The 20378-nt window shown below is 40.4% G+C and overlaps 1 protein-coding gene across 1 annotated transcript in view; it reads right to left on the bottom strand.

The window, feature by feature from the left end:
- Positions 1 to 14795: 14795 nt before the first annotated feature.
- Positions 14796 to 20378, bottom strand: part of STMN2 (stathmin 2) — a 51328-nt gene continuing 45745 nt past the window's right edge. The window contains exon 5 of the mRNA XM_058528934.1: positions 14796 to 15559. Coding sequence (XP_058384917.1) covers positions 15500 to 15559 — 60 coding nt within the window. The 3' untranslated portion in view covers positions 14796 to 15499. The remainder of the gene's footprint in view (positions 15560 to 20378) is intronic.

Genomic DNA, 20378 nt, shown 5'->3' with positions numbered 1-20378 from the left:
ATGTTACTACCTGCTGTGACCTATAGCTGAGTGATGAAAATTATAAATGATTAGGAAGTGGAGATTTGTTCCATTAGGTAAGGATAATTATAGAATTATGAATATGAAACGCCTCTTTTTTTCTTCCGTTTTAATAGATTTTAATCCAATTACGTATTTGTCATCTTTGAGGACTGTGTGTTTTATTAGTAATGTAAAAGGAATGAATAACATTTTATGTCCAGGTCCTCTATTTCTTAACAGATGTAGCAGACAGAAGTGCCTCCTGTACAAAATGATTGCCTGGCTCAAAAGCATTGTGGTCACATGTGATCAGACATTGCCCCCTGGTGGTCCAAAATGATCTCACATTTCCTCCAGAAAGGGAAACGGGCCAAATGCAGCACATCCTAGACTGAGGGTATCTCAGGACCTCTGTCTCTCTCTCTCTCTCCCACACGCACACTCATATAGCTTCTTTTGCCATTGTCCTTTCTATTCCCCACGTTATTTACACCATCATAACTGCCATGTACACTTAACATAATTCCAGTGTGGGATAACTTATTCAATTTGACTGTTAGGGAAACATCTATTGAATACCTGTGATGTGCCAGGTATTTGTCACCACCTCAGACAAGGATTTTTGGTCAACTCTATCTTATCTATCCCTTTATTCTAACAGAGCATGAATTTCATCATTTTCATGGCCATTTTCCCCGAGTTGTATGAACGTATGTGTATGTTTCTACTTATTTGTTGTCGATCTCCCCTCACAATCATGTAAGAGCCATAAAAGCAAGAATCACATCTATTTTGCTCACTATTAAGTATTTACCACCTAGCCAAGTATGTGGCACTTAATAGCTCCTTGATAATGTTTGTGGAGTGAACCGGTAAACCTTGAAGAAGTCATTTCAATTGCAGTGCGCTAATTGTTGATAGAAGAAAACGTAGCGAGTTAGAGAAGCAGAGATGAGAGCCAGCCAACTTGGGGAAGTGGGAAGGGATGGAGGTGTGTTCAAGATAGATTCCTAAAGGAGCCACTGGATGCTTGAGCTGCAGAAGGAGGTAGGCAAGCAAGCAGAGAGAACAGCATGAGCAAAAGTGTGGGTCTGAGAAAGAGCATGGAGTGTGTGAGCTGGGATTATCAGTTTAGTAACGTTGGAGGGCGCCATGCTTAAGACTATCCAGCAGGCAACTGGTAGCCATTGTAAGAGCTTGAGATAGCCACATTTGTTGTTTTGGCGGATAACCAGCTGGATGGCCTAAAAGCTGAGGTTAGGGTTCTATTCATTTATATGCAGGGCCTAAATGCTGAATGGGAACGTGAATCAGTAAGAACAAGAGCAAAATGAGGACAATCATGACGATGGGTGATGCAAGTAGAAGATAAGTGAAGAGAATGGGCACATCTTTGTGAGTAGAAGAAAGAGCAAAAGACAGAGAATCAATGTGATAGTTTTCTCAGATTGTGCAAACCCCGTGATGGATCCTCAATGAATGTTTGCTGAATGAATCAATGAACCTTAGGGCTAGTTACCAGAGAGATAATGAGCTGAAGTTGTTGCAATGAGATTCTACAGATTCTGCAAAGTGTCATTCAGTGTGTATCGTGTGCCGGGCACTGTGCCAGTTGAATTAATCAAGTTCCACTTTTGTTCTCAGTTTGATGTTGTACTACTTGTTCTGTAGTGCCTTAATTGTATGTGCCATTTAAAGACCTAGATCGTTGATTTGCTTAGATTTAACCTGCATTTCATCAGGTTTCAAATAGGGAATGAGTGAGGAAAACTCCCTGAAATGTGGGTATCACTCACAGAAATTGACCCCTACTCAAAAGTTTAGAAGCTTCGTTCTGGGTGTGCTGCCATGAGTAGACTCTCTCTACTCATTAAGGGAACATGGGTCTGATCAAGGAGTAGAACATTCCTTTCGAGACCAGCTGGGCAAGTTTCTCTGCTCAGAGACTGGGGGCAGCTCTTGCCCTGCCATGGTTGGCCAACATTGGAGGCAAAGTGATGGGAGAGAAGTGGGTGAGCAGAGCCCCACGATGTATCTTTTCCGGTAGGTATCTGGGGGAGAAAGTGTTCAGAAACCCTTGGTCTTCAGAACCATGTTGGGAAAACAGGCGTAGGTGTAGAAGGGACTAGACTTATTAGAACCATTCTTGTTATTGATCTTCTCAGAATTTTTATTTCTTCAGGATTCAGACTTGCTAGGTGGTATGTTTCTAGACATGTATCCATTTCTTCTAGGTTGTCCAATTTGTTAGCACATAATAGTTCATAGTAGTTTCTTATGATCCTTTGTGTTTCTATGGTGTCAGTTGCAGTGTTTCGTCTTTCATTTATAATTTTATTTGTTTGAGTTCTCTCTCCTTTTTTTCTTGGTAAGTCCAAGTAATGGTTTGTCAATTTTGTTTACCTTTTTGAAAAACCAGATCTTAATTTCATTGATATTTTCTATTGTTTTTCTGATCTCTGTTCCGTTTATTTCTGCTCTGATCATTGTTATTTTCTTCCTTCTGCTAACTTTGGGCTTAGTTTGTTCTACTCTTCCTAGTTCCTTGAAGTACAAAGGTAGGTAAGTTGTTTATTTGAGATTTTTTTCCTTAATATAGATGTTTATTGCTGTAAACTTCCCTCTTAGATGTGCTTTTGCTACATCCCATAAGTTTTGGTATGTTGTGTTTCCATTTTCATTTGTTTCAGGATTCTTTTTGTCTCTATGCCCTTTAGGGCTCATGCTCACTGTTTTAGTCTGAATGCAAAGACTGCTTGCTGCCTAATGCTCGTCAAAACCTGGAAAGGAGAAAGGAGTCAACTGGCCTGAATGCTTAAGATCTATATCCTCAGTTAAAACACGCTGATGCCTGATTGCCCCAGCATCTGTTACCTCTGGACTTTGGACTTAGAACTCTCCCCATTTGCATCTACTTTTGCAATACATGGCTTCCTCCAGCTGGATTTCTCTAGAGATCTGAGTCCCAACTGTTCTCTGTCTTTCAAAGGTTGCTCAAAATTTCTGGTCCTTTTATAGCACTTTTATTTTCTATTATTGCAATGAAATTATTCTATCTTAACTACCTTTTATACCATTTCACAGATTTGGGGCAGAAACAATGATAAATGAGTGTATCCAGCTCTCCATCTTGGTCTAACTGGTGACTTCTCAATTATGTTTTTTTAAAAAAAATTTGCCCCTTAAGCCATTTATGATGTTGTTCAAATAAGAGGAAACCACCCTTTGCTTTTATAATTTGAATTAAAAAATTAATTTTCAAAACACATATATTCAAAATTATTATCCTTGGTTTACAACATAAAAATTACAAAGTTATTGTTTTCTCTGCTCTGATACATTATGTGCAGACTTGCCTGTGACTGAGAAATCAATTTGTTAATCCTTGAGGTTACTTTTGATTCTGGGTTTTTGCTTTGTTTTTTACTCTCCAGACTTTTAAAATGTTGTCATTGGCCATGTTTGTGGGCTGAACCATGAAAGGAGGAGATGAATCAAATCATTAAGAAAATTGAATGTTCCCTTTGTTTCATCCATTTGTTTTCATTCATTCATTCATTTGTTCACTCCGCAAATATTCTTCAGGCTTCCGCTATAAACTGGGCACTCTGTTAAATGTTGGGAAGAGAGAATCATAGTACTTTCCAGAAAGTAGAGGAAGTAAGGTTGCTACGTAGACTATGGGGCTATAATGGGGCTATAAGAGTTGAAAGTAGTGAGATCACAAGATTGTATATTATACTAGGGAATTGAGAATAACTTAAGGGCAGGAGAAGCTACCAAAATATTTTAAGTAAAGAAGTGACCCAATCAGATATCAATTTTAGGAATCTCCACCTTGGCTGGAATATATAGAACAGATTGGAAGTAGGTAAGATGTTTTCCTTTGCAAAAGACTGCCCTGTTTCTTGCACTTTTCCTGTGTTTGATGGTAGATTCATTTTACAAAAATGAAAATCTAGCCAAGAGAGTACAAGCTACTTTAAGAAGGTTGCATGTGATTCTGTAATAGTAGACATTGCTCATGTTTAATAGATTTTCTTATGTCTTTTGTGAAAATACATACCTATGCTTAGTTTATAGCTCTGGACCTGAAATGATATTTCTTTCTTCTGTAACCATCAATTTCATATTGAATGTGTGAAGGTTAAAATTTCCCAGATAGGTATTACTCAAAATGTGAAACTCTGGGGGAAACTTTGAATTACTCTATTGCTCTTCATTGTTTCTTTATAGTATATAATTTGGTAATTAACTGTCCATCTCCCAGTAAATAATGAAAAAGCTATTTAAGCAAAAATACTGTGGCTGAGTGCTTGTTAATGAGTAAACAAATGAATTACGTACAGAAAGTTGTTGACAACTGCTTGAATTTGTAACTGATCCTTACTGTTGTGTTGAGTGATGTGTTCCCTCATCAGAGTAAGTGTATATCACTAATACTGTTTGGGCTTTGTGGCTACAATAACTGCGTGTGAAAATATATTTATTTATACCCTACTCTGTGTTTCGAAAATCACCCTAGATATATATATGTAAATATAGGATCTCATTGCAGGCAGAGAGGTATTTGAAAACTAAATCTGTAATAAAACTTGTATAAGAATATAGGTGCTCCAGGTATAACTATAAGAAATCTTTCTAATAGCTGTTTGGGATAAGAGTTTAATATAAAGCTCATGATAGAAAAGCATGCACTTCAGTTCCTTCTAGATAAAAATAAGAAAAAGACCCTAATACTTTATAAGTAGTATGTACTGCTTTCTAAGGGTCAGGCTTTGTTTTTAGTGCTTACAGTTGCTAATTCATTTAATTTTCACTACAACTTTATGAGGTCGGTACTATTATCATCCTCCAAATTATATCTGAGGAGACAGAGGTAAAGGGGATGAGCTATTTGTTTACTGTCACCTGACTGATAAGTAACAAAGGGGGATTTGAACGCAGGCGCTTTGGCTCTGAAGTCCATATTATTGTCCAGCACACCATGCTGCTTCTGTATAGCTAGGAGGCTCTCAATAATCCAGACAAGAGATGATGGTGGATTAGAACAAGGTGATAGAGTATATATGTATATCTATCTCTCTGTAGATAGATAGATTTTAAGACTAGAGCCAACAGAATTTTCTGATGTTTGTGGAGTGTGAGAGAAAGAGGGGAATCAAAGACGACTACAAGGTTTTTGGCTGAGCAATTAGAAGGATGAAAATGCAAGAGAATGGGGAAGCAGGATTGGGAGGGAATATTGGCAGTTTTGTTTTGGACCTGTTAAGCCGAGATTCCTATTATACAAGTATGCACATGGAGATGTCTACAATATATACAAATGGAGATGTTGAGTAGTCAATTGGCTATATGAGACTGGAGTTCAGGTGACAAATCTAAAGATAAAAGTTTGAGAACTGTCAGCACATAGATGATTAAACTTGGAGACCACCCTTACAGACCACCAAGGGAGTAAGAGTAGATAGACAAAAGAAGTCCAGGGAACGATCCCTGGGGCACTCGGACATTTAGAAGTTGGGTAGAAGAGGGTCCAGCAAAGGAGATGGAGAAGTACCATCATTGAGATGAGAGGAAAGCCAGGGAAGTTTGGGGTACTGAAAGGCAAATGAAGAAAGATATCATGGAGGAGAGAGTCATTAGTTATGTGAAATAAGATGAGGGCTGAGAACTTACTATTGGATCTAGCACCATGGAGGTCATCGGTAATCTGAGAAGAATAGTGCAGGTGCAGTAGAATGGGAATAAAAGCCTTACTGGAGAGGGTTCATGAGAGAAGAAGAAGAGAGAAATGATAGTGGGTGGAGACAATGCCTTAGGAGTTTTGCTGAAAAATGGAGCAGAGAAATATGTCAGTAGCTGGTGGGAAAAACGGAATAGAAAAAATTTTTAATATGGAAGAAATAATAGCATGTTTTTATGCTGACATTGTAGAAAGAAAAATGATGAAATACGAGGGAAAGGAAAGAATTCCTGGAGGAGTACATCTGAGTTGGTAAGAGGAGACGGGATCTAGTGCACAAATGGAAGAACTGACTTTGGCTAGCTCATCTGTGGTAATACACAGGAAGGCAGAACACAAGTGTGGTAGGTGGATAGATGCGTTGGTGGGAGTCTATGGAAATTATCTTCTAATTACCTCATTTGTTTAGTGAAGTAGGAAGGAGAGTCATCAGCTGAGTGTGAGGATAGGGGAGGAAGTGTTGGAACTTAGAAGAGGTTTAAGAGTATAAGACTAAAACTAGAAAAATAAAGTGGGATTGCCAGGAAAAATCAGGGGCTCATTTGAAGTTATGTTCGTGAATTTAAAGAAAGACCAGTCAGAATATCTGTGTAATTTCTACAGCTATGTTCATCTGCATGGGTACAGGCATGGACTAGAGGGAGAGTTAGTTTAGCTAGGGCTATGGGTTTGGCCAACTGAGAACAACACATTAAGGGAGGGAGTTGTAGGGATATATAAGGGAGAGATTGCAATGATTGCCCATGGACAATAAGCTGGTAAGGAAGAAGTGATGACTGAGGAGGGTAAGGAACATGAAAAGATACTATCAAGGGATTGGAGTCCCAGTGTGGTTGAAGGATAGGAGTCAAGGCGCTAAAGAGATTCAACTGGAAAGACAGGAGGCGGTGATCAAAGAGTGGGATGCGTGGACTGGAGATAATGGAGGGATTATGGTTATTGATAATAATAAGGTCTAGGGAATAACCATGAGACTGAGTGACTGAGGAAAAGTGGAGGAGCCAGATCACAAGAGGAGGAAAGGTCAAGAACTCAGAGCAGAATGTGGAAGCGTCATCTATGTGGGTATTAAAATGGCCAATCATTAGGACAGAAATAGAGTTGAAGAGAATAACAGTGATCCGGGAACTAAAAATCATAGCGAAAGGATGAAACGTGACCTGGGGGTTGGTGGTGAACATCAACGATGAAGAGAAGAGGTTGAACAGTCTGGTGACATGAGATTCAAGAGTGGGTGTTTTAGGGAGGAGGTAGAATGATCTGGAAGTGGCAAACAAGAGCAAAGTAGATACTTAGCACATCTCTTTGAGAAGCCTGCAGAAGAAGTTCTCAGGGGAGAGAGGGGTTTCCATTGGGAAAGACGTTGTTTACAGAGGGAATTTAAGGCTTAAAGGAGACAACGCATACAGTGTTCAGCACATAAACGCCAGGGATTTATTTACCAACCCTAAGAGCTGTGCTAGTGCAGTACTTCCCCATTTCTGAAGATAGTTTAGTTCAGCTGGACTCCATTTCCTCAGGAACAAATAGTAGCTTCAGTTTCAGAGACCCGGACTAGCTGTTGCCTTAAATGACATGAGTTGCAAGCAGAATCAGCAGCCCAGGTGGTGAGATTTGTTGGGACCAGTATTGGTTTGATGGTGCTGAGCTGAAAGTTTTGGTGTTAAATTTCTAGTCAAAGAGTTGCCCTCAGGTGATATTATTCTGTTTTTCTCTACGGTTAGATGTTAGAAAATTTTCCATTTTTTATGGAAGTTTATCTTTCTCATCATCTAAAATGGTCCTTTGCATGCCATAAAGCTTAATTTCAAGCTCAAATAATTTAAAACCAAGCAGACACTATCAGACTATAGAGGAAGGAAAGAAGATGGTAGCTAATATTTATTAAGTGCTTGCATATGCCAGGCATTGCACTAAGTATTTTTCTCCCTTGAATTCATCAATTCATTTTGATCATTCATTCATTAACTCACCACAAATGTGTGTGTGTGTGTGTGTGTATAGAACACTTGCTAAATACTAGGGATTCAACAATAAATTAGAGACTCTGTCTTAGTGGAGCTTATGGTTGAATGAGAGAAACAGCTAAGCAAACAGAAATTATAATACAGTGTGATGTATGCTAATAAACAATCATTATCAAATATTAACTCTGCATCAGGTGCTGTGTGAAGATCTTTTATATTAGCGTGTTTAATCTTCTCAGACATTATGGTACTCATCTCACAATAATGCTGTGTTATAAACCCTTTCAAACCCTGGTGGCTCATGACAGCAAATACTTTTCTGGCATATTCTCTTTTCTGTTTCAGGCTGTTGGTTAGCCGGGCCTGGCTCCAGGCTTTTGATTGGATTCGGGTCTGCTCACGTGTCTCCACATGCTGCTTGTTACAGCAGCTCCTCCATGACATGTTTTCATGACACATCATAGGAGTGCAAGCTGGCAAGCCTCTGCACAGTTAAAGCCTTTACTCACGTCAAACCTATTTTTATTCCATTGGCCAAAGTGTGATGCATGGTTAAACCCAACATCAGTGGGGTGGGGAAATATACTCTGCCTCCTCTAGTGCAAAGTCAGATGGCAAAGGGCAAGGATGCATGGAGAGAGTGAAGAATTGAGAACAATCATCCAGTCATCCATAGGTGTTTACTATTATATCGTCCCCAACTTATAGGTGAGGAAATTTTAAGAAGATAAGCAATTTGCCCAGGGTCAGAGAGCTAGAAACCTTGAACCCCAGAGCCCATGCCCTTGCTACCACACTATTTTGCACAGGGTGCCTTGGAAGCCCATAGGAGAGGAGGCTCACCAGCCTTGTGGGATGTGAAGGGTTCAAGGAAGGCTCTGTAGGGAAGGTAGGGCCTGGGGCTGATCCTGAGTAGTATTTGGCCAGAGTAAGAGTTTCCATTTGCTTTAACAGCAAAGAGGCCGTTGGTACTGGTGAAAGCAGTTTCACTGGAGAGGTGAGAGCAGAAGTCAGATGGTGGTAGATTAAGGGGTGCATGGGAGGTGAAGGAAGAGAAACAGCTTCTAGAAGCTTGAATGAGATAGGTAGAAAAAAATATGACAGTAGGACTGGAATGGGATAGAGGAGAGCATTTTTTTTTTTTTTCTTCAAAGACCTGAGTGCTTAATGCTAACCTGAAACTTTGTAGAGAGGCCCCGTTGGATTAGGATTTGGCCTCTAAAATATCCATCGCATCCTTGCCCCTTGGTACAGTATGCACCCTGATGGACTGAGGGAGGTGAGGAAGAGAGAAGACTTGAATAGACTCAAAAAAGACGCAGAGGGGATAATTTCAATGATTGTGTGTGCCATCGCATACTAACATGTGCTCTAGCTTAATGTCTGTCATATAGCTTATAGAACTGATTGATATGTTTATTTAACTGGAATTTAGAGTTTATTTAACATATTTATCACAAGCAGGTTTGAAAAGACTTTCTTGGAGTTCCCATTGATGTAAATGAATCACAATATTCCAGGCTAGCGGCAGGTTCATAAACCTCACTCCTCTCTTTCATACACAAAAGGGTCTATTGAAGCCTTGGTCAAGGGAATTGATGTGTTAAGAAATTATAACTTTCAGAGGTGGTTGGTACAAGTAAGTACGTAAAGATTTTTGTGCGCTAGGATTCATATAAAGTTTTCTTTTTTACTCTCTTACCTTTTAAAACAATGCAAGTGACTATAATTACCACCAAAATAAACCAATGAAGAAATTCAATCTGCCTTTTAGTATCTGAGATAAATAGTTCATCCCTCCCAATTTCATGGCTTTAATTGGTTTCTTTGGGATTTAGGGCTCAAATGAATTGAAAATATGCAAGCCACTTGAAAGCTGTTGAAACATTCAATTTCAGATTGGAGATGAGGTGGCTGGCTAAGAGACCTGCCTGATGGTGAAAAGAATTTCAATTCATTAATATTTGTTAATGAATAACAAACAATCCCAAAGTTCAGAGGCTTAACACAAAAAGAGCTTCTCTCACTCATGCTCCATGTCTCTTGCAGATGGGGGCCGTGCTCTGTTTTATCTGTATGCCTGGTCACAATAGCAGAGGGACACCGGGCATGGTGAAGTGAGAATTTCCTCTTAAAGCTTACACCTGGAAGTGGCACAAGTTACTTCTGCTCACATTTCACTGACCAAAGCAAGTCACACAACCACACCTAACTCTGAGTGTTGGGGAAGTGCAAGCCCAGAGGAAGGAAGCCAGAAAGATTTAGTGACGGCACTAATGACAAACAAGCGGAAAGGTATTATGGTTGTCATCAGTGCTGTTCACTAAATAAGTCTGTGATCTGCACTGCAGGGTGCCAAACTCTGTGCCACTCCAGATTCTCTTTACCTGACTCCATCCTGCTCAGCCCCAGAGGTGACTTCCATACATTGCGTTGACTGGACTCCCTTGCCCTCTGGTTTCTTGTTGGATTTGGCCAATGTGAGGCCTTGGCTAGATAGAGACTGAAGGGTGAGAGAAGAAAGATGTTGAGATATTTATCCCCCAGATCTCTCTTTGCTGGGCTGTGTTTGTTAGAGGCTGAATTCCTCTCCTGAGGGACATAGCCTCTGGTCAGACAACCACCTTCTACAGCTGGCCCTGTCTCCTGGGTCTTCAGGCCATGGGTGGAAATGGCTTCTCTCTGTTGGGACACCCTAGTCTCTTCACTATACTTTGTTGGTTTCTTTTTATCCATCCACATCCTTGTAATAGCATCTTCATTAACTTCTCTTCATCTACCCTTTTAGAGTGTGCCATCTTTTTCTTGCCAGGATCTGGACCAATATGATGATGAGTCAAAACTTAATGACTCTTTGATCCACAAGTTTGGTGGGCAGCAAGCCGGCTGAGAAAACCGCTCAGATTCCATGGAGGGCATGTTCTCCAATGCTCTCGCAGATGTGGCCAAGGAGGATAAATGAACAGGAAGATCTGCCTGGAGGACAGAACCAAGAGCCGTGGACTGGGGAGCTCCTCTCTGGGAGCAGAATAGAGACAGAAGCAAGGAATGTTCCCTATCCCAAGGGTAGAGGGCCCTCACAATGTCTGGCCAGGATTTCTATCATCATTGAATGTTGTATATCCCCTGAGGGTCTCCTTCAGAACAAGCATGCCTATTGTGATTATCCTGCCCCCATTTCACCTTTGTAATTAGATACGTTGGGGAAGATAACTTGTCTCTTTAATTTATTTGTCTCTGGCCAAGAGGACTCATGTTCACATCTGTCAGAGAGAGTATTGTGCATCACCCAGGGATCCTGGACGTTGAACTTGCTGTCACGGTCAAACGGGACTTGGGGATTTTATATCTTAGGGACAGTGTGAATGTACTTTCATGTGGGAAAGAGAGTGAATGGAATATTTGGTCACCAGTAGGGTGGTAGTCATTGGTGCTGTTTACCAAACATTTCTGGCTTTCTTCCTTCTGAGCTTGTGGTGGGATTGCACTTTCCTGCCCATGTGGAGTTAAATGTGGTCCTATCACTTGCTTTGGCCAATGAAATGTGGCGTGTGCTACTTCCATGTAGAAGCTGTAAGAGAACCAGTGCATGGTTTACCATGCTTGCACTTTCCCTTTTCCATGGGGGTCAGCCATGTTCCAGACAGAGGCAGCTCCATTGGCCTTTGGCTGCAGAGTGAGGAATGACACAGCACAGAGGCGGCAGTGACCCACGTTGGACATGTATAGCAGGAGGAGGAAACAAACCTTTGTGGTTTTATTTCACTGAGATTTTGCAGGCTGTATCACAACCTGGTCTAGCCTCTCCGACTGATATTGTAGAGAAGATAATTCTAGATAGAGAATCCAGCATGTGCATGGAGGCCAGTGAGTTCATGTTCTTAGCAGGTCAGAGTGAATAGTTTGGTGTCCAAGGAGAGTAATGTTCTTGAGAAAAAAGAGGGATGATGGGGCACCTTAATGTCACATAGAGGAGTGCCGATTTTATTCTGCTGATAAAGGGGAGGTGGTGGTAGAGTCCTGGAGAGACTTGATCAGAGGGTAGAGGAGGCTGCAGATTGGAGCGAAGGAGACTTGTTAGTTGGTTGTTTAAGAGTCTAATGGGACCCCAACTAGGGCAGTGGTTATGGGAGTAGAAAAGCAGCAAGGGAGGAGGGACAACTTGGAGGTCAAATTGATGCTACTTGACCAATTGGAGGTGGGCAGTGAGGAATGCAAGGTGACCCTGAGTTAATTTGGGGGAGGAGCTTGGGATCTTAATTTTGCTTTGGGCTCTGTGTTTGCTTTAGCAGTGTTTCAGCAAATTGCCTGATTAGAAGTCAAGGATGATTGTCTCATCCAGGGCTGGGAATGCAAATGGTGATTGATTACTTGGTTGCTAAAGCCAGGGGTGCCATGTCTCCCCCTTCTCATTCTCTCCCTCAGTGCGACGTGGGGTGGGTGTGGTGGAGCATGGCTATTGGTACATTTTTACCTTTGTTTCCTCCTCAGAACTGTTGTAAAGGCTGGTACCAGCCTCCAGAGAAGAGCACAGCATTTGTCAACCCTCAGTTGTTCTACATATTTTTGAGTGTAGAAGAGATAGGAGAAGAGAGTAAATCTCTAAACCAATGGGATTATGTGAAGTTTCTTACAGAACATTTCAAAGTCATATACACAATTTAAACACAGTCCTGAGGAAACCAAGACTCTCTGTAAAAAAATCCATAAGTGGAACCAGGCTAACAAACTGGACAACTCACGGAATGACATCATCCCTGCAAAGAGATCTTAGTTCTTCTCTTAAAGGGTCAGGAGCATCTCAGATGCTTTAAACCCTACTGAAATAAAGTGTTGTGTAAGAGATGCAAGGTCATTGGTTCCCTAACCTCACCTGTCTTTTTGCCCTACCCCAGCCCTTAGGTGCTTTCTCTCTATTGTTTTATTATCCTGGAAGGTGTAGTTGTTCATTTTTTCTTCTTGGAATCCTTTGAGTTCCACTCCCACTTTTTTGGATAAGATTGAATGAGTTTCTTTTCACGCCCCACCCCCAATGGAACATGCCCTGAGTGAAACAGATACCATCAACATGGCTGTCCCCGAGAATCCACACACCTGGGTCAATCTCATTATTTGTAGTGGGGCTTCTTAAGTGAGGCTGCAGACAAGGAGCATTAGCATTATTTGGGAAAGTGATAGAAATGCACATTCTCAGGCTTCCACACAGACCTCAGGAATCAGAAACCCGGGGGGAGGGGGTGGCTCAGCAATCTGTTTTTAACAAGACTTCCAGGTGACTTGGAAGTGTGCTAAAATTTGAGGGCCACTGGTCTAGGGAAGCTTCGTAGACATAACCCATCCTCACCAGTGTGGTGAGATTTGGGGATGGTCTGCAATGAGCTACTGATAAGGAGAGAAATCATGAGAAGTGGGCATCGTGACCTGGAGCAAAATCCCTTATCCCTCTCTGTGCCTTACTTTCTTCCCCTTTGAGATTAGGCAGTTGGACTGGTCAAGAGTTCCAATTAAGGGACCCACGAAGTAGTATGAGAAATAGTTGTCAGCTATTTCTAATATTTCAGAAAGCTTCATAGAAATTATGTTATCCCTCAATACGCTGCAAGCACTGACCAAAATATTCTGTTTGCTAGTTCTGGGCCAAAATAAGCGACTAGACTGTGAGCTTCTCGTGGTCGTTCAATTTCCTGTTTCCGGGACTTAATCACAGGGCCTGGCCCAATGGAAGCCCTTCAAGTAATGTTTTCTGAACTAAGTTACATAAAAATCAGTGTGAAAATACAGCTTATTGTATGCTAATCAGAAGCTCAGATTGACTTCGCAAAGGAAGATCATGGAGTTCATGTTTTTAAGCATTTGTATGGATTGTTGCAATATTAGATTTCCACAATTAAAGGATATTCAAGATAGAGACCAGGTGGCCTCAACCCTCAACTTGGCTTGTCAGCACTCCTATGGACTATAGCCCAATTTACTTATTCATAAGTCTGTGTAGTTTCAATTATTTATGATTTTCTGCTAAAACTGGATGTGGTTCCTTTGGTCCTGCAGGATCCATCTGGGTCATTGACAGGACCCTGCTGTGTCCATGTGGCAGTCTGTTTATTGGCAGTGCAGAATTCAGCAGGACGGCGGGAAATCACATTTTAACAGACTGGATAAGGTGTCCTGTGGCCACAAGGAGAACATGGAGTGGTGCCAGGAACCTTCCAAGTGCTCTGATAGGGGCTCTCTTCCCCAGAATTATCGGTCTGAGCCGGTGGTATCTCCTTCAGGACTGAACGTTTTTAAGGGGAACAGATTGAAGAACCCTCCCGCGGTGTTGGCCCGTCAGAGGGAGAGAGAAGAGAGAGGCTGCCTGCTGCTCCAGAAGGGAAGTGAATCAGCAGGGCTCTGGTTTCCTTCAAGCTCTCATTATTGTCTCTTTGCTTATGAGATTGTCTAATCCGATGGCCATCCTTCTAAAATCTGAACTCCGGGGTCGCACACATGCAAAGGCAAGAGAACAGACCAAACCTTGATTAGTTCACAGAACTCCAATTCTTTATTAATCACAGCTTGCTCACAATGACATACAGGAAAATAGCACTAATGGAGAGTAAATATGCAGGCAGCAACCTTCAGGAGTTGGGAGTTGGGGGAGAAACGACTTCAAAACTGCGATAGGTATTTATGGTGGGGATCTGGTGATTCTTAGTTGGCACAAATGCCCTGCCTAGCCCCCTTAACTGCATCAGCCCTCACAGATGGAGTGATTTTTTTTTTAATAGGCAGGATTGCCTCACACTGGGGAAGAAAGACCAGCTTGAGTGAAAGTCCGCAGTGTTTTGATTTTGCGTGTGTGTTTTAATGCAACAACCAGCTCACAGTTTCCAAGTGGAAAAATATTGAGTAGCATCATGTACTTGTACTATAGGTAAGAGCTTAAAATGAACATCATCAATCATGGCATCCACAAATAAGCCACCTGACACGTTAATTAATTCATTCCATCAAAAGAACTTAAACTAGAGAATTAAGCCCACTTCCTAAAGAGCGACTTCACAGCTGCTTGAACCATTTGGATCTGGATCTGTGTTCATTTGTTTGCTTCTACCCAGATTGATCTCAGATCTGTCTTCTCATCCATCCCTTTCTAAAGCTAAAGCACATTTGTAGCACATAATCCAGTAGAAGCAGAAGTAAATGCTATGACTGGTGGTTTTTCTTAGCCTGGTTTTGTAGTTTCTAGGCAGTTAGGAGATTATGAGCGAACAAATGTGAGGTTTGTGTGGAGTCACATCTGTGATCTAGGTACGATCTTAGTCAAGTTCAGAGATTACAAAGCTGTCTAGGTCATTAGGCAATGGTGGGTTTCTAGCACCATGGACTGTCTACTGACCTCAGTTTTCTGTTGGAATGGAAAGGGCAGGGAATGGAGTTAGACATGGGGAGCTTCAAAAAGAACAGACCTAGCAAATTCATTTGAGTGGAAAGACACGACATCAAAAGCCTGTTACAGGACATGTAAGATTATGAAATAACTTGCATAATGCAATACTTGTATTTTTTAACAAAAATGTAAGTATTTACAAAATAAGATCCAAGGTATTTTTTAAACATCAAGCAAAACATTCTGCCAAGAGACCGCATTGATTTTTTTTTTTATTTTTGATTCTGTTTTTTGTTTTTTATAATGAGTTCTTTTTAAACCATGTCATACATTTCCCATACTGATATCGCATGATCCATTATAATATAGGCAGGGGGGTTTACTAATGGGGGACGTGCCATACCCTCCATTGCTTCAGCCGGACAGTTCAACCTGGAGTTCCTTGTTCCTGCGCACCTCCGCAGCATGCCTCTCCTAAAAAACACCAAAGGGAGAAGAAATGTCACAGAGCCTTGTTGTCTGGTCCACTGAGAACCACAAGGGCTTGCCCACTTCTTCACAGACTATACGCTTGACTGGAAATAACCCAGTTTGGTATCTACCTTTAGAAAATTTTCTCATTTCACAAGAAAAGAAAACATGGGACCCAATAGAAGATCTTACAAGACTTAATAATGTCTTTAAAAATTTTTTTAGTACTGTGTTTGATTAAAACTATGACCAATAGGTCATATGATTCAGAGAATTTTGAATATTATGGCTACTGTATAAATCCAGAGAATAGCAATAAAACATCATATTGCAGTTTTCCCTATCATTTTTTTTTTGTGTGTGAGGAAGATTAGTCCTGAGCTAACATCCATTGCCAATCCTCCTCTTTTTGCTGAGGAAGATTGGCCCTGGGCTAACACCTGTGCCCATCTTCCTCTACTTTATATGTGGGACGCCTGCCGTAGCATGGCTTGAAGAGCGGTGCGTAGGTCTGTGCCTGGGATCCGAACTCGTGAATTCCGGGCTTCCAAAGTACAGCGTGTGAACTTAACCACTATGCCACTGGGCCACCCCTTTTCCCTATCATTTTTAATGGTCTTTTTCCTTTTCTCTAATTTTTAAGGGCTTTATCATTGCCGATGGAAACTTTGGGAGGATTAGATGCAGGAAGACTTGTATGCTTCCTAAACTCTTAACCTGTTAGTCAAGGCCTTTCAAAACTTGAGTCCAAATGACCTTTCCAGTCTCACGCCCTGCCCTTCCCCTACACCTACGTGATGTTTCAGTTTAATGGAACTGTCTTTTCATGCAATTTTCAGTGCTGAAGATTCCTAGTCTTCCATCTCCATTTGGTCAGGATCGTAAACTCACTCCTTAAGGCCTGTAGCAGCTGTCTCTTTCTCCATGAAGATTTTCTTGAGACCACAAAGTAAAAGTAATCTCACTTTCCATTTGGACACCTGCATAAGTCTTTCCTTGTATGTGGCACTCATTGGATTCTGCCTTGTACGACAGGCATTTCTGCTCTCGTCTTATCTGCTATATTAAGCAGATGCTTATACACAGGCTCACTGAGGGCCAGGAGTCTATTTTCTCACTTTTGTTCCACTTGCAGGGTGTGGCAGAGTATTTTGCACGTAGTACATGATCGGTGGGTGTTTATTTACGTGAGGAATTGAGGCGCTAAACTTGGTTTGGGATCTGAACTTTCTGAGGCGGGAACTGATGGAAGAAAGGTGGATCCAGTATTTTTTTAGTACATGGTTCTGTATTGGATGACTGAAAGCCCATTGTCTTACATATCATAGGTGCTAAAAGATATTTGTTAAATTGACACTGGAAATTTTAAATGCTCATTATTAGTAGTAGTATTTTTCTATTTAAAATATTATTTATATTGCTATTTTTTTCCTCTGTAGCTCCAGAAATTTCTTGTGACTCTATAGATTCCTTTAGTTCAGAGACAATGACCTTGACCAGCTGTAGAGTAAATCTTACCACTAAAACTCTATGAATCTCAAGGAGTGTATGCTTACAGGGTTCTTTATAACATTGAGCACTTATTAGGCACTCAATATGTACCAGCTCTGCATAAATACAGATTTTACCTGTATTAATTCCCTTGATCCTCAGAACAATCCTGTGGTGGAAGCTCTATGTGGTTCCCATTTTACAGATGAAGAAACTGCGGCACAGAAAGGCTAAGTCACTTGCCCAAGATCACATAACTAATAAGCGGCAGAGCTGGGACTCAAAGGCAGAGAGGCTGGCTCTACAGCCACACGCTGAACCACTGCTGTCAACCTCAGTGTGAGTGCGAGGACAAAACTGTATAGTTGTGTGGAAAAAAATGTGTCTTTTCAAAAGCAGGTTCTGGGAGAAAAAGGCATATATCACCCTACACTTCCTTAAAAGATATAGAATTGGAGTAAGCAGGAAGCTGACTGTAGAGAGACAGTTTAGAAGCAATTTTTCTTAATTGGCTTAAATGAGCTTTTGTGTACGTTCCAAAGCCAGGAAGAGAAGAGAGAAAAGGCATGTATGCAGAAATCACGTCCTGTTTGGAAGTGTCACAAGGGAATTAGCAAGGATGCAGCTGACTCTTTCTTCTTTTTGTTCTGTGATTATGAGGAAAAATGCAGCAAAATCTTTGTTTCATGCAGAAAGAAACTAATTACTGAGAGCTGAGCTCTGATGAAAATTGAGAAAAAAGCCCAGACCATCACTATGCCAGGAAAAAGTCAGAGCCTCAAATCTAAAGATTCATATAGATTCAAATTTATAATATAACAGGAAACATTATAATTAGTATTACCGGCCTACTTTGGACACATTTCTTATTAAACTCAAAATTAGTTGTAAAGCAATGGATTTTGCCATAGGAAAGAACAAACATAATCTGTAAGCCTGAGCTAAGATGAGAAAAAAAGGAAATTTAAATAAATTCTGAGTTTCTAGGAAAAATATTTATTTTTTGGTATTTTAATAAATCTATTTTTTGAAAACTTTACATTCAAATCATCAAATATAGACTCATAAAATTGTACTGTGACTGTGTATCAAAATGTGGGAGAATCAAAGGCAGACATGTAGGATGCACGTAATTTTTAACATGGTTTATTTTTCTTATGAGCTGTTTGCAGTGATCAGAAGACCTTGAGTCCAGAAGTTGCTAAACCAGTTGTGATACTCTGAGGAAGCTCATCAAGAAGTCAAGGATATTCTTTGATAATATTCATTTCATTATTTAGTTTCTACTATAGGCCAGGCAGCGTCAGGCACACTGGGCAGGACAGATGAGAGCAGGTTGAAATTTACAATGTTTTCTGCAATTTACTCCCTTCACCCCATCAATGTAAGAGAACGGTAATAAATAGTGTTTTAGTTTTGTATGCAACTATTCCTTTGATATGCAAAAATGTATGAAAGATGGTTTTAGGAAAAATTCTGATGCTCTAAGGAATGTGATTAGAGAGATTTCTGTGCTGGAAGCCAGAAATATGAGGTCTTTTCTCTTTTTTTCTTTACCTTTTAATGTCCCCTTCAGCTCACTAAGTATCAAATATAAACAAGGGGCTTGAATTAGATGACCTAGGGTGTCAATTCCACCTGTGAAATTCTGTTATATAAGTCAATCGTAATGCAGGATGAGGTCTACATCATCAGGAATCCTTCTTTTTACTAATAGCTATGCATTTGTAACACAAAAGAGGGGCCAGGAGCAAGTTGTGAGTGCCAGGAAAGCACATTTTCATACATCAAGACGACGGTGGGCTTTGGAGTATAAACTTCCAATGCTGCTGCCAAGTCTGCTTACTGTGCTGTGTTTGATGACTGACACACAGTTGCAGCTTTGGCTTTGTATAAAAGTTTGGAGTCAAAGAGACTTCAGTTCAAATCTAGACTCTGTGGTCTACTTTGCTTTGTGATCTTAGCTAAATGGCTTATCCTCTCTAAGGACCGGGTTCCTTAGATGTGAAATGGGGATAATAACAGTGTTTCCTTTTAGGGTTGTTTGAATTAAATGCAATAGTACATGCAAAATGCCTGGCCTATAGGGAGCAATCAGTAAAGGCTAGTTTTAATTCCCTTTTTCCTTTCACTATTCATTCATCAGACATAGTCAATAGTAAATTGTTACACAAATGGCATTCATGAATCAGAATACAAAAAACACCAAAAAACAAACAAAAATCAGATGAGAAGAATGAAAGGTTACAATGGATGGAAATGGATAATGGTTGAAATCTGTATCTAAAGAGTTATATATTATCAACATCATCTCCTGGGAAATAATCACAGAATCTTATTCTCTTAAGAAATTTTTTTTTTTTATCATTTTAAGCTACATCATAGTATGTGGCACTATTGTCACTAAAATAATGGCTCTAATGTTTTCACTTGACCTTTTCTATACTGTTAGAGGTGAAATGATCATTTATACTGAAACCATGTCTCTTGTTTCCTAAGCACTGTACTTTGTGGTTGGATAGGGTAAAGAAGTTGTCAAAGCTCTCTGGGATTTTTGCTTCTCTCACTCTTGAACACCACTGAAAGCTCCTTTGGTATTTGTTACAATATTCTGAGCTGGGCAGTGTTGGCATTGGCTAGTGAATGATGCAGCAGAGTTATAAATCGAGATGTGACATAATTTGGATTAAGTGGAGAATTCAACAAGGTTCAGCAGAAGTCCTTTTAAATGACGAGCTAGGTCAATTAACATTCTCCATTCCCTCCAAACATCCTAGTGTCTGACATCTAAATGTTAAATGTTGAGTGGCTTCAGGCTAGCAGGCTCTGCCCTAGTATTTCCACATACTCTCCCTCTTGTTGGTTGAGTTATATGCTTGATTACAGTCAGTGATATTTCCAAATCTGTTCAGCTAGCTGCATTTGAAAATTCAACTATGTGATTTAATTAAATATTATAGTAATGGAATATTGTGAGGGCGAAGAGAAAGCTTTGGAAATGCTTGAGAAACTGAAGTCTTATTAGCTATTGAGTGGATCAACTATAAAAGCTAGGTGGAAAAGTTGTATAACTCCTATATCCAGATTATTTTGTAGATGTCTTTAGTCCTCTTTCAATTTTAAGGAAATTGAAAGTGTAAATCACAGCTAATGGGATAGAGGTGTGGATAATCCATGAAAAGAAAAGACGTGAACCCCAATTAACTGATCTGTTTTTCAAAAAGGTCCTGGCTCACATCGAAAGATTGGTAATTAAGTGCACATTTAAATATTGAACACGAAAGTTCCATGCTTAACGAACGTATGTATTATCGTTAAAAAGATCATACTT

This window comes from Diceros bicornis, chromosome 33 (assembly GCF_020826845.1).
Source record: "Diceros bicornis minor isolate mBicDic1 chromosome 33, mDicBic1.mat.cur, whole genome shotgun sequence".
NCBI classification, from domain to species: Eukaryota; Metazoa; Chordata; class Mammalia; order Perissodactyla; family Rhinocerotidae; genus Diceros; species Diceros bicornis.
This window is presented reverse-complemented; position numbering and strand designations above follow the sequence as displayed.